Below are 14,464 nucleotides of genomic sequence, written 5' to 3' on the forward strand. Positions count from 1 at the left end.
TCATCTGGCTTTTTGTCCTTGTAGTTTAAATTATGAATTGAGTTTCTGGGTTTTCTTATCAACTCCAGTGTTTCTAGAAAGGGCTTTGTTTCCAAAAAGGTGTGTGTGAGTGGAGGAGCAGCCCCGAAACATCCGGGAGCATCCCCGCGGTCTGTGCCCCACTCTGTCCCCAGCAGGGACATGGTGCTCTCACACTGGGTGCTTTTACATGTTCCACACGGGGCGGGGGGGTTAATGTTTGATATCAGATATACTCATTTGGTATATTGGCGTTACGTTTTGATTTAGCAGAGCGGTACAGCACTGTGCTGAAATCACAGCACGGGCACAATACAGCAGTTGCAACATACACCCGAGTCCCTACACAGCCGTGATGCCCGTCCCCGGTCTCTATACACTCACCGCCATGGCGCTGGGCAGCCCCAGCTGCCAGGGAGGGATGTGTGGGTTGAAGCCAGCTCAAGCCCATTGCTCTCCTCAAAGTTTATTACTTGTCTGGGTTTTGTACTCCGTGGTGGGCTGAGCCACATCTACGCTTCCCCCATGCTGGTCTGGATGGCTCAGGAAGACATTGCTCCCTTCTGACTGTCTCTGGGAAGGCTCTCTGTACAACCTGATGATGCCCTGGTGCAGCCGTGTGCTGAAACCCAAGGTCACCCTCCCCTCCCCGCGCTTAAGTTCAGTTTCCACACGGTAATCGCTGCTGGCTCCTTACCTTCTGCCCAGCACTCGGGATTTTTGACTCATCTCCTCTGAGCCTTTTTCCGTTGTGGGGGGCATTGGTCGGTCACGGAGGGGCTCAGCTTCATTTGCTCCTCTTCTCCTGTAAGGTGAAGTTTGCATTTTACAAGCTGTTGCATGCGCGGCAGGGCGCAGGGCAGGTAGCAAGCCCTGGCAGGGCACAGAGAGCACTGGGGTGGGGGGGGCTCCGCGGTTCGGGGTGCCGCATCGGGGTGCAGGCGCTAACCCGGTGCCGTGGGTGCAGGAGCAGCAGCTGGCGGAGCTGGCGGCGGTGCGGCAGGTCCTGCAGGCTGACCTGGGGACCTCCATCCGGCGCATCGCCGATCTGCAGGTGGCCCTGGAGGAGCTGCGGTCCAGCGACGAGAGCGATGCCGAGAGGTGAGGCAAAGAGTGCGGGGGGCTGGGGGGCTGCAGAGGGGCAGGTTCAGCTGCTTTGTGGTGGGGGAGGATGCTGCAGCATGCACGGGCAATGCCACGGTGGCTGTAGCTGCATGTCTGCACCCTCGCATGTTTTTCGCTGCAGCGGCACGTGTTTATGAACAAGGAACTTCATGTTAATGAAAGGTTTCATGAAAAAGCGTCACCTTTAAAAATCACGCTGTGTGGCCCAAAAGTAAGCAAAAAGGATGGAAATAGCCCCATTTGCAGAGCGAACTCCCCTCCCTAGCAGCGTGGCATGCTGCCGCGCATCAGTGGGTGCCCCAGCGCTGGATTTATGGATTGAAAATCCTGCGCTTTGTTCAGCCACAGGAGCTGGGGGCTGGAGGAACCAGTGAAGCTGGGCGGATCGGGTGGAAGATTTTACTAGGGAAAAATGGGAAACAAATGCCAGTGAATTTTTCAGTTGTTATTTCTACAGCCCTCTATTTTTCCCCTCTGCTTCATGGCTAAAGGGGCATCGTGACAAATGGAGACAAAATAAATAAATGCATTTTAAAAGGAAAAAAAGCAAACCAAAGATGTGCTTGTCACCATGCTGTGAGATGAGGTTTTCTTTATGTAGTGATTAAACCAGGGAAGGGTGAGATAGAAACCGTGAGCTCAGAAATTCACTCCTTCGTAAAACAAAAGTGATTTCCAATGCAATTGGCACATTAGCGGGAGGTGAGAAGTGCTTCCCGGCGGGGACGTCGGCAGCTGCCGTGTGCAGGAAAAGCCGTGTATTTGCTCCCTGCCCTTCGCCAGCGCAGCACAGCGGAGGTGTTCTGTGAGTGCGAACGCAACGTACGCTGCGGCAGCACCTGTCTCTGCCGTGGGGGTGCATGCACCGGGGTCCCCTTTGCAGCCCAGGGCCTGACCAGCGCAGGGAGCAGGTGAGGAGGTCTTCAGCCGTGCAGCGTGCTGGGAACGGCCCCGTCCCCGCTGCAGCTCTGCTTGGGCTGTCGCGGGGTACGTTGCCCAGCTCAGGCAAAACCCTGCTCCGATCGTACCGGCAGCCAGCCAGAGCCGCAAGCTTTGGTACAGTTGGTCTGGGAAGTTTTTTGTCTCGTCAGCCTTGTGCGGTGGCTTCGGGGAGGCCGTGCGAGCCATCGGCAGCACCGCGGCTGACTCTCTCTCTTTTGTTCCTTGGTTGCAGCGTGCAGACGGCGCGGGAATCGCTCTGCTCCAGGAGGGAGACGTGAGTGAGCCCTGGGGAGCTGCTGGCTGGAGGCTTGGAGCCTGCACCGGGTCGTGCGATGGGTTATGGACCACCAGCTGCCTGCTGCCTGCCCAGGGCAGGGTGCAGATGGGCTTTCGGATGCGCTGGCTTTGTGTGCCCCCATGCCCATCGATCCACTCACTTTCCCGGGAGCTCCCTCTGTTAAACCGGGCAGGATGCTCTCTCCGGGTTGTACTTTAGGAATATGAAGCTGAGCTGTGGCTTTGAAGGAAAACTGAGATCCTAAAGGATTTCATCCACTGCAGCTGGTCTGGGGGCTGCTGGTGGGTGGGCAGGGGTAGCTCTGGTCCCAGGGAGCCCAGGGGTGCCTAGGGCACAGTGGGGTGCCTGGGGTGACAATGGCTCTGCCACTGCAGCTCTGGTCCCAGGGCACTGCAGGCAGCAGCGGGGTTTTCCCACCCACTGCCTACAGGCTACAGGGCACTGACTTACAAAAGCATGAGGGAAATAAATAGTTAATGGCAGCAGCTATGGCACAAGGACCAGGTTGCCTGGAAAGGTTTGTTTTATTTGATCTGTGCCGGTGCCACAAAACAGCCAGAGCAGAGCCCACCAGCTGGAGCTGCTGTTGCTGGAGCTGTGAAGGAGCCCTCGGTCTGTGCCCAGCCTCACCCTTACACATGCTCCAGGACCCCTTCCCGGTGCCGCTGGCCCTCCTGCCTGCGCTTGCGGAGCTAATGGGGTCTCATCTCTCCCCGCAGGGATGCCTGCTCTAGCGTCGGCTCCACGCTCAGTCTGGAGCCTGCAGAGAGCATCAAGTCCTGGCCGGGGTCGTCCGCAGGCTGGTCTTCCCCAGCGGGTGCCAGCGTGGCCGGGAGCCTCTCGGCGCAGTTCGTCGGCAGCCGCAGCACCCAGGGCCCAAGGTAAGGGACCCCCAGCCCGTCCCAGGCACGGCCACCTCTGGCGGTGACAGACACATGGCTGCTCCCCCTGCACGGGGCACCCACCGCAGCTTTCCCCCGGGGAAACCGCAGGCGCTTGGTGCCAGCTCCAGCATCTTGCAGCTGCACAGAGGGTAGAAAAATATATTGCGGGAGCAAGCTATCACAAAGGTATTTTAAACCCTCCCATATTTTTAGTTAAAAAACAAAGGTGCGAGAGGCAGGAGTAGGCTGCAGGCAGCGCTGATTTCCCAGCATTCAGGCGCAGAGAGTGGCCGCGGGCATCCTGCCCCGCCGGGGTGGCAAGGGCAGCAGGCAGAGCCGTCAGCCCCGGCTGCTGCTCTCCCGTCACCAGTGTCTGCGTGGCCTGAGGCTGCAGCCGGGCGGGCAGGTGCTGCCTGCCCTCCTAGCTCCTGCCTGCCGGGGGCTGGGGCTGCTCGCGGCCCCTCGAATGGGGGGACACAGGCAGTGGGTGCAGCCCGTAACTCCCTCAGCAGAGCCGAGCATCCCAAACCGCTGTGTATCCTCAGGGGCTCCCATGTGCTCTCTCTGGCTTTTCTTTTCCGGTGGAAAAAATAAAGTCACCCTTTATGGGTGACAGATCCCACGGTGCAGCGAGGAGCACCACGGTGCCACCGCTGCAACGCCCGCAGCTGCTTGGGGACAGGGAAGCCCCTGCGGCGTATCAGGGGGTGCTGCAGATGCCGGCCCCGGGACGGCGGCTGCTTCGGCTGTGCTCCTTTCAGGACGTGCAGAAAGGCGGTCGAGGGGACCTGTGGTATTTAAGGTCAAAGCATCAAATCAAGGAAGGTAGTCGCTGCCATGCCAGGATCAGTGAAACACTAGATGAAAGTCGCTACATCAAAAACATGCTTCAAGCAGTATAATATCCCTTGATGTATTCTCTAGAGATAATTTAAAGAGGCGATGCAGCCTATTTGAGGATTGTATGCCATATGCTCGCCTTTTGCTGCTGAGGAAACAGTATGCATTTATACAGTTCTAATATAAAATATGTTAATTTTTGATGGTAATGCTAATGGGCTGTGAGGGAGTTGGAGAGCGGCCCAAGCACTCGCATGGCCAAACTGCCTCGGCTCGGCTCCTGCTGCTGCCCTGGGGCGCTCGGCCGCAGGGCTGCCCAGGGCTCGGCAGGTGCCCAGGCACCCAGCCCGAATCGGGGCCGCCTCACCCAGGTGCCCATCGGAGGGACGCTCCAGCCCAGAGACAAACCCACGGTTTTACAGCCTTCCCCGGCACCGCAGGGTCACAGACAAACCGGTTCTTTGTGTTTCACTTGTGAAGCGATTGCATGGGTTGAGTTCTGAAAAGCCCTGTAAATCAGGGCCGGGTGGCTGCGTCGCAGGAGGGAGGCGGTGGGGACAGAGGAGGGTGTCGGGTCTCCTCGGAGGCTTGGGAGAGCGGTAGGTGAGCAGAGATGCAGCTTTGAGCCCTGGGGCCGGAGCAGCGCCGGGCGAAGCTGCTCCAGAGAGCATCATCCCCACCTAGGGAAGGTGGTTTCTCTACTTTGCATGCAAAGATCTGCAAAGCGACAGCTTTGTAACAAAAAAAAAGCACACTTTTTTTCATTCTGCATGACCTGTAGCACTGATTGCCGTGCGGTGAGGTGGCAGCTGGCAGTGCCCGCGGGTGGAAAGACCTACCAGCCGAATTCAGGGTGGGCAGGGCTGGCGGTACCCCTGCCTGCACCCCTGGCTCGGGGCCTCCCCGCCGCACTGCTTTCCCGGGGATGGTGTATCGGGATGGGCAACACTATTTTCCCGGCTTTTCCCCCCGTTTCCCCCAGAACCGGGGCAGGGGCACCCGCCTGCTCCCTGTTCATGTGCGGGTCCGTAGATAGGTGCTCTGAGCGGGTAGGGTTCAACAGGGTTTGCAGGCTGCCGTTTCATTGCAGCCATTAGTATGAAGCTTCCCCGCTCCGATTCTGGCGAGCCCCCTCCCCCCTGCATTCACCTGCTTTGTACAGTAAAATAGCTATTGCCAGAATTAATATTCGGAAGAGCAAGTCCCCTGGCAGCGGACACCTCGAGCGTGCTGGAGCGGTTTGAAGTGGTCCATTGCTGATACAAGGCAGAATTTAAGGCTGGTCGAGCAGGGCTGGGACCTGGGGGGAGGTGATGTGTGGGACCCCTGAGAGCGGCTGGCCGAGCTCGCTTGAGACCCTGTGCCCCACCAGAGCACCCATCAGAAAAGTAATTCCTCAGTACTGCTTACAGGGCTGTGGTCCAAATAACCCAGCTCTGATCATAAATGAATGGCAACAAATCAGAAGGTATGGCTAATATCATATTTCTGAGCTGAAATACACTGGATTTATAATAAAAGGGCAGGTGTGTAGGCTTGGGGATTAATAAAAATAACTTACCGGGCTGACCGTGGCCATTGTGAGAGGCAATTTGTACCTAGACCTGGAGATAATGTGACGGTCTGCCTCCCTCCTGGGGGTCGTGAAGAGGTGAAGTGCAAATCCTGGTGTTGTGGCTGTGTTTGGCTTCAGCTCATCTAAGATGGGAAATATTAGAGAGGAGGCTGTATGAAATGCAAACAAACAGACAATGAGGCTGGTAAGGTAATAAAACCAAGATCAGCGAAACGAGCTCTTCCTTATTAAGATTCCTTTGTCTTACACAAGCACCCAGTAATGAAAAATGAATCTTCCTAGCACTCGCTTCTCAGCACTACATATGGGATATTTCCTGAACAAACAGCTGCCAAAAGCCAGAGGAAAGCATAGAAGGCTGTTATCGTCAGTGTGGTGTACAGGAATGAGAGATTTGATTAACGTTTTCTTTAATTCTCTGCTATTTAAGTGCTTGTACAAAATGTTGGCCAGCAGGGCTAAGCCTCAATAAATACAGCACATTGCAGAGTTGGAATAAACTAAGGTTTTTCCTTAGGAAGCCAATTCAAAACTTTATGCATTTATTCTGCCCCTCGCCAGGCAGGTTGAGGTTGCATGGCGATAGAGGGGCTGCTCCTGAGGTGCGGCACAGGGCCCTGCCTCTCCATTCCTGCACCCTGCGGCACCGCGGCATCCGCAGCTCCGGCATCACCCCGGCATCCTTTCCCTTTCTGCTTCGGTACAGGAAAGCGGGAGCCCGGGTCCCAAGGCTGATGGGGATCCGACACGTTTATTTTTAAACATTACTGTGTCAAAAGCAAATCATTATATGGGAAACTGGGAGCTCTTCTGTAGATGATGGTGTGACAAGAAAAGCCTCTTCTGACAGAAATTAGGCCAGTCTCTTTTCTCTCCCTGAAATGGAGTTGTCTTGGTTTTATTTGTCAGCTACCAGGAAAAGCATCCGAGCCACACTTTCCTCCCTGGTCATGTGTTGCAACGCATGTGTGGATTTTTATTGTATGAATTATTTCAACTAGCATAATTGTAATCATGTTAATTGCTATGCAATCTTCACTAATTATTGTTGTATGTCATTTGCTTTGGTGTGAATGGCATATTGCAGAACTCCGTTTGGCTTCCAGATGCAAGCGCTGGAACAGGCTGCCCCGGGAGGTGGGGGAGTCACCATCCCGGAGGTATTTAGAAGACGAGTGGACGTGGCGCGTAGGGACGTGGTTTAGCGGTGGACTTGGCAGTGCTGGGTTTACAGTTGGACTCGATGATCTTAAAAGTCTTTTCCAACCTAAACGATTCTTTGATTCTATGCCTTCCAAGTTCTGCATCGGGCCCTGATTTGCCTTTGGCTGGGGAAAATCGCCTCTGACGCTGAGGCAAGGAGCGGCGGTTTGCTCCGCAGCTGTAGCGTGTTCGTGGTCCTGCCTCCTGCAGCACCACCCACCACCGGGGCTGCCCGGGGCTCCCGGGGTTATTCCAAGCCCTGGGAGTTATTGCCGGCACGTCAGCCCTTAGCCTGGGATTTATGGATGAGCAGAGGATGCTGCAGGGTGGGACGGGATCGGCTCGCACTTGTGCCCTGCCTTGTGAGGAGGCTTGAGTACAGCCAAGAGAAGATTAGCCGTGATTTTGGGGTGGGGTTTTTTGGTAGCCATCAGGGTACGGTTAAAGTAACAAGCGATGAGGACGGGGTGCTGGTACGGTGGTGTGGGGTGCAGCTGCGGTGGCACAGCTTGACTGGTGACATGGGACGGCACTCCTGACTCCCCGGCTGCGGCAGCCTGGCGGGATGCGGCAGCACCAGCACTGGCTTGTTCCGTCAGAAACGTGATGCATGGGAGATATTACCTTGTGGTCCTCAGACTCCTTTTGCAGAAAGTAATTGAAACAGAGGTGTAATTACAGTGCCGTGGCACGGGAGCAGGGGCTGCCGCCCTCGCACGCACCAGGGCATGCGGTGGCGGCTGGTGCCGGGGTGGGCGGCAGCTCGGAGCCGCTGTAGGAGGGTCTCTGGAGGTGGGCGAAGCAGGTTTTGGCTGCCTGGGAGGGGAAGCGATAACGGGCTTTGCTGGAAGGCCCTGAGCATTTTAGATGCTGGAAAGCAAGAGGAAAAGCATCAAAAGCGGAGAAATCCCTGCAGTGTTTCCCCACCGTGTGGTGCCTTTTTGCCGCTAGTGTAAACCCTGAGAAGTATTTGCATTTTCATTTAAAGCCCAGTCAGGCCCCATGTGCGCTCGCCAGGCAGCTGATGCTGCTCGGAGATAACACACCATGAGCCTGGCACCGACCTGCCGGCGCCGGCACCGCACGCGCTGACCACGGGCTGTGAAGCCATGGCCGGAGAGATGCGGCTTCCCTGGGGAAACCAGCCCTCTCCCTGCCGTGGGTGGCTGGGCTTTGCGTGAGGGAGGCAGATAGTAGGAACCGTTGGGAGCGACAAGGATGGATGGGGCGGTCTTGGGCTTCAGCTCTTCTGCTGAAAACCAGGGCACGGAGAGCATGGGCAGGAGATGCTCCATTACACACAGGTCCCTGCTGGGACCCCGGGGGCTGCGGGGCCTCGGCGGCCGGACTCATACTAGCCATGGGAGCTGGAGGAACAATCCTGTGATTGCAGCTCTCACTCCATTTCAGGCTCTAAAGATTTTCATAAAAATAGTAACTGTCTATCATGCTGAACAGGACAATAGATAGTGGCATGTAAACCGTCCGTGTTCACAGTCTATTAGTGTTTCTTACCTCTCCAGCTCACTTTTATCTCAGTCTTAAAAACCAAAGACAAATATTGAAGCTGGCTGTTTAATTTATGAAAGCCAGTCGTGCAGCAGTCAGTTTACAATATAATTTGGAAACGTAGAGAGTGATTGGAGCAATTGCCACACAAATTCTCATGGAAGGATTACAACAGCTATTTAGGTAAGATGCAATTAGGCTCCTAAAAACCAGCATTATCGAAATGTCTCAAACTATTAATCAGCTGCAAGGCTTCAGCAACATCGGGTGCAGCGGCACGGGGTAGCCCTGGAGGTTGCTGCGTTCCAGGGAGATTAAATCTCCGGTTAATTCATTTTGCATTGGATAATCGAATGGTTTGGGCCCATTTAATGAGCTGCAGGCACACGGCGTGGCGGTGAGAGCCGGCGCCGGGCAGGCATCTCCGTGCCCCAGGCTGTGCCAGCGGGTGCCAGGGACCTGAAGCTGCTCCATTACCCCATCGCTTCTGCAATCACTCGCGTTTCCCAGCTGTGGAGTTTGTCTTCAGCCCGTCTTGGCATGTAAATTATTTCACGGGTCAGCGGAGCCTGGTCCAAACAGGTCCAGCGCAGTGGCTGGATTATCCGTTCTCACCCCGTTCCCATGGCAACCCCAGCATTCCCGGGGCAGGATGCTTCATTACCGGTGATGTAAAACTTGACCACTGCTCCCGCACCTCGAAGCCTGCTGGCCTCCCAGAGATGTATTTATATTTAGGTTCTGCTGCATTGCTCTACCCTTCGCTCTCTTTTCCCCTCCTCCTTTCTTTCTCAGACAAATTCACATCCCGGCAGCCTTCGCGTTAAGGCCAATTCCAGGTCCCCCTTGGCTGAGCGATGCTGGGGGTGTCTGTGAGTGGGGATAATCCGCCGGCGCTGCCGGCAGCTGCTAGCACTGGGTGCAGCCTTTGTCAAAGCACTTTGCTCGCAGGCGCCTACGCTCCCCATCTCACCGGCAAGCGGCTGCGCGGGAGCAGCCTATAGATAGTAACTGGCTATCATGGATCTAAAGCGATGTACGGAGGAGAAGCGCGGTGCGGCTCTGCAGAGCGCCTGCTTTGTTTTTTCAGTCATGTCCTGGCAAAGAGGTCCTTTGCCTTTCCTACAGTGGGACACATGGAAAATCCAGTTTTTCAGCCCTTCAAGCCAATGTAGGTGCTTGGGGGGGGGGCATGTAAAGTGTCACGTTGGGAAGCTTAGTGTCAGCACTGACACCGAGCCCGCCGGTGACTGCAGCCCCCTCCCCATCTCTGTGCATCAGCTGCGCAAGGAAGGGGACAGGCATGGTGCAGAGAAGCCCTTTCCGCAGCCCGCATGTGCCAGGATCTGGCCGCTTGGGAGGGGCTTCGGCAGCTGAAGAGGTGCCACATTGGCATCCTGCGGTGCCCAAGGAGATGCTCCCAAGCTCCTGTCCTGGCAGAGCGGGTGCTTAGTGCCATCGAACACTTTGGGGAGGGACAGGCAGGATTTGGGGGAAGACAAGACCATCCCCTGCTCCTGCGACGCTGCCACCCCATCCCTGTCCTGCTCAGCAAGCGGCCGGTGCAGGGGTGGGAACGGTGTCACCGCAGCGGTCCCAAAGCAGCTCTTTGCAGCACCGTGGTGAGAAGCAGGAGCTAAAGCAGGGAAACCAGCTGGCCGGCAAGGCTCCTCCTGGGCATCGTCTCCCGTTGGGCTGGCACCGTGTGCCGGTGCCAGCCACAGACCTGCTGTGTGCTGCGCTGCTCTCAGCACAGAGAAGCATGACATATTCTTATTCTTATTCTTATTATTGCCCTTTCTGCTGCTCCACATATGCACTCTGCACAAGCTACAATCCTGGTAGCAAGAGCAACCTGTGCTGAGCCTCTGCCACCCCTGACTTGGCACCGTGTTCTGGCTAAACCAACCTTACAGTGTCCGTCAGGCTGCTGGTTGAGGGCTGCGTGTTCTGGGATGGTGTCCTGCTGTGATGGTGACTGGTGTGGCTCCTCTTTGGCGAGCGGAGGTGGAGCCCACACAGTTCCTGCCGTCCGCATCAGGCCCCGTTTGCAGGGTGAGGTCCCATCGCCACACATCACTTCTGTCAGTCGCTCTGCAGCGAGCAGCCCCTGGCCAGGCGTCATTTGGCTCTTGCAGTTCACAATCGTTTTCCCTCCCCAGCAGGACCCTCGGTGAAACGTGCCCCGCAATAACGTTAAGATGCATTCAGGGCGCTCTGCAAGCTGGTTTCATAAAATTTTAGTAAATAATCTTTGGCTGACAAAAATAAAATAAATCCTACGTATTGCTATAACCTGTCAAGAAAAAAGGACATTTGGAGGTATGTGTTGGTTTGGCAGAGCTAAAGGTGGTCACACCACACACCCTACGCCGTGGATTTAGCCAGGTTGGCTGACTTAGAATTATTTAGGATAAAATCTTTGGGCATTGCCCAACTGCTCAATGCAGCAGCGGGAGTTTATTCCGAGGCCACCATAACAATACCGTCTTTTTGCTGCTCAGCCTTGTCCTTGCTGAACGACGTTAACGTCACTGGGAATCACACAGCTTAAACTAATGCCAATATCTGTTGTTTAGGCTGAGCAGAGACACCAAGGAACCAGCATCGAGCCGGCCAGCTTCTTCCCTGAGCACTGCCAGGTCTGTTGATGCTGCAGATCTGGGGAGGATGGCAAGTCCCTTGCTCGGTGCTAGAAGGCGGGAATACGGAAAACCTCTGGCAGACGAAGAGGAGCTGGAGAGCCCGAAAAAGCCTGCAGATAGGATAGGAGAGACGTCCCCATCGGTCCTGCGGCGGGGGGGCTCCCCCGCCCCGGACAGGAGGTTCCCCAGCCCGCTGTCTCCAACAGTGCCGAGGAGGAGAGTGCTCTCTCCGGCGGCAGGGTCGGCGCCCAGCTCGTCGGCTGCTCTCTCCGAGTACGTGGAGGAGCTGCGGCGGCAGCGGGGAGCGGAGTGGGAGCAAGGGCGCCCGGCGCTGGGCGACGCCTCTCCCCTCCCCATCTACCGCACCACCGGTGCCGCAGCCCTTCGGCGCTGCAGGGCTTTCCCAGCAGCAGAGGATTCCCTGGGGAAGCTTGATGGGAATCAGCCGGGGGAAGGTGAAGGAGCAGGCACCGGCCTCGTGCGCTCCTCCAGTCTGCGGAGCATGGCCTCGGAGCCGGCCGAGCCGGCACGCTCGCCGGCGCTGAAAAGAGCATCAAAGTTCGGCTCCTACGACTCCCTCCTGCAAACTCTCGACGGCTCCAGCCGCCGGCCAAGCTCTCCGGCTGCGGGGATGGAGGTGCTGGGCACGCTGCGGCCAAGCTGGAGAAGCTGCCTGGAGCCGTCGGTGGAAGATGTGGAGGTGGGAAGGGGCTCTGGGGGGCTCCTGAGCTCGCCATCCAGCGACGGGCCGGGCGAGGGGAAGGGGAGCGACCCCTTCAGCTGGAGAATACCCACCCTTAACTACGAGAGGAGAACCAACGTCGACTTCGACGACTTCCTCCCGGCCATTCGCAAATCCCGCTCCACCAGCAGCCTGGCCAAGCCTGGGAGGGACAGAAAGGACGGCCACCGGCCCCTCACCGTCCGCTTCCAGGATGAGGCCATAGCGGGCAGCTCAGTGTCCTCCGAGACGAAGGGCACGGCCAAGCGCAGCCTGTCCCCCTGGGAGGACCCCGGGGACCTTTCCGACTCCTCCTCATCCTCTGGCTCCATCCTCTCTTCCCGGAGCACCGACAGCATCAAGCGCCGGCCGCAGCCCCAGAGAGGGGACGGGGAGGGATGCAGCGGCAAAGCCAGCACGCAGAGCAGCGGGGCAAGCCGCCGGGCGGAGGCAGAAGGGAAGGAAGATGATGTCAACAGCATCATGAGGAAGTATCTGGGAAAAGACTAAGGTAACTGTGCTGAGCCGCTGACCGGCACTAGCTCAGAGCAGTGGTGGCAGGTTTGCAGTGCTGGCCCCGAGCCGCTGCCCCTCCAGCCCACGTGGTGCCTATGCCGATGCCGGGTGGTGCGTGGGGACAGGGTGCCCCGAGAGAGCAGGTGTCCCCATGCTCCCCCCCGGCACGCCGGAGCAGCCCAGGGCAGGGGAGGCACTGGCCCGGCTTCAGCCCTGATGCCCGGCTTGCTCCCCGCTCTGCAGCAGCCGGGACGGTGCCAGGGATGCCCCACAGGGCGTGTGGCACTGGGGACCGGCACCCGCCTTGCCCTCTCCTTGCCCCCTTGGGAGCTGCAGGGGGGTGGGCAATGGGGACACTGCTGGTGCCAGGGACAGCCCCAAAGCTGGCCACAACACCACTGGGCCCACTGGGGTCCCCTGGCCTCCTGGTTTCCCAAAGACAGTGTCCCCCAGCTCCTACCACGCCACCCAGCAGACACATCCTCCCGAGCCCTTCGGAGCGCTCATCCCGGTGCCCGTGCTTGTCCGGTTGATTTTCATTTGGCTTTGGCTGGACGCTGGAGGTCACCCGCTCCGGAGGAGGGGGTCCCGCCTGGATCAGGCATGCTTCTCCCAGTTAGCAACTGCCTCTGACAGCCACTTGGATCCAATTTCTGTATTGCAACTGACACTTCGAGAATTAGGATTTATTACTGCAATCCAGGTTTGAAAGCAAAGTCCCTAATGAATGCACCACAACTGTAATTAAGTGTTTAAAATGGATTAGAAAAACATTTTGTAAAACCATTGCCTTTAGACTAACTTATTGGATGTCAAGCTGTGACCAAATTGACTAAGCCAACACAAGAAGGGAGCGCGTGTTAATAAAACATTTCTTTCCAAGAAGCACAATTTGCATAATGAAATGTCCCACTTTCTCCAGGCTTTGTTTCAATAAACTGCAGCAACTGGCCTCGGCGCTGCACGGAGTGAGGAGCCGCGACGGGTGAACCGCTCCCCCGCTCCTTTGGAAGAGCACCTGATAGGAAACGCCTAATTTAAACAGAGACTGAAAGTGGCTTCCCAAAAGTCATGGGATGGTTTTACAGATGATGAGACTTTTTTTTGTTTTTAAACATACCGTGGTTTCTTTATGCCCTGTTTCCATCACCGCAGCTTTGCTCAGGGCCAGCCACGGGGACGAGGGACTCTCGTGTTCTCCTGCAGTCGTTTGACTCCGGGAGTTGGTGCTGTAATTAAAACCCTGTGGCTGCCATAGATGCCTGATAACATGCCGTGCTGGCTGGGGGAAGGCCACGCTGTAAAGAGCTGGAGGAACACCGAACCCCCTCCTTTTTAACCCAGAAGGTGAAGCCCAGATGTCTCATCCCATGTAGCGCTGCTCAAAAATCAGCCGAACGGCCGAGGGATGCTTTTGGGTCTCGGTGTGACACCCAGCAACAGCGGAGCCGGACGGTCGGTCAAACCGAGCTGCACATTGCAGTACAGCTCTCTTTATATGCTTTTCTTTTATTTTTTTAGTTTCCAGAGGCTGAGACTTTCTCTGAAGCTTTTATAATTCTGTAGATACTTGAAGACAGATCCGTACGTGCTTTCACAGCTCCTGCCTGTTTGGGATATCTGGGCACATCCCACTGGCATGCAGGGCAGCGCTGCGGTGCGTGTGGCAATGGGAGGCTGTGTTCGGACGACTGCTTGGTTTTTACACAATAAAATATTTGCTTCTTTGACATGAGCCACCTCTTGTCTTTCCTTTCCCTGCAGTGAGAGCAGGTCGGTGGAAGCGGCACAGTGCTGGGGGCTTCTCGCCCCAGACCCTGCCAGCCTCCCCATCTCCCTGCCCTCACAAAAAGCTCTTTTTTCAGCCTCAACCCTCTTGCCTAGAAAAGGAAACTTACTCATTTATCAGAGGTTTGTGGCAGAATTATACAGGTACATGAACAAATCTCTCCTTTCCATCAGTGACTTCTAAGTAATTTGCTCAACTGGGACATTTGCACTGATTTGCACACTCTCGCTGGACCCTCCGGGGCGGCCGCAGGGCAGTGGCGGCTTGAAAAGGCAAATTGGGCGGTTTTCAGCATTTTGTTTTGCCTTTTGGATTCTTCACATTCATTTCTAATTTAAACCAAAGCCTTGCAGCAAGAGGCATTTTCCTTGTCACAGATGAATGCAAAACCTCGGGAT

General features: G+C 56.4%; 1 protein-coding gene across 1 annotated transcript in view; it reads left to right on the top strand.

Moving 5' to 3' along the window:
• Window positions 1-14,007, top strand: part of MYO18B (myosin XVIIIB) — a 76,362-nt gene extending 62,355 nt beyond the window's left edge. The window contains exons 39-44 of the mRNA XM_059827839.1: window positions 986-1,119; window positions 2,318-2,359; window positions 3,103-3,264; window positions 10,975-11,148; window positions 11,257-12,272; window positions 13,200-14,007. Of these exons, the coding sequence (XP_059683822.1) occupies window positions 986-1,119; window positions 2,318-2,359; window positions 3,103-3,264; window positions 10,975-11,148; window positions 11,257-12,271 (1,527 nt within the window). The 3' untranslated portion in view covers window position 12,272; window positions 13,200-14,007. The remainder of the gene's footprint in view (window positions 1-985; window positions 1,120-2,317; window positions 2,360-3,102; window positions 3,265-10,974; window positions 11,149-11,256; window positions 12,273-13,199) is intronic.
• Window positions 14,008-14,464: the final 457 nt, after the last annotated feature.

The sequence above is a fragment of the Gavia stellata genome, chromosome 21 (genome assembly GCF_030936135.1).
Source record: "Gavia stellata isolate bGavSte3 chromosome 21, bGavSte3.hap2, whole genome shotgun sequence".
NCBI classification, from domain to species: domain Eukaryota; kingdom Metazoa; phylum Chordata; class Aves; order Gaviiformes; family Gaviidae; genus Gavia; species Gavia stellata.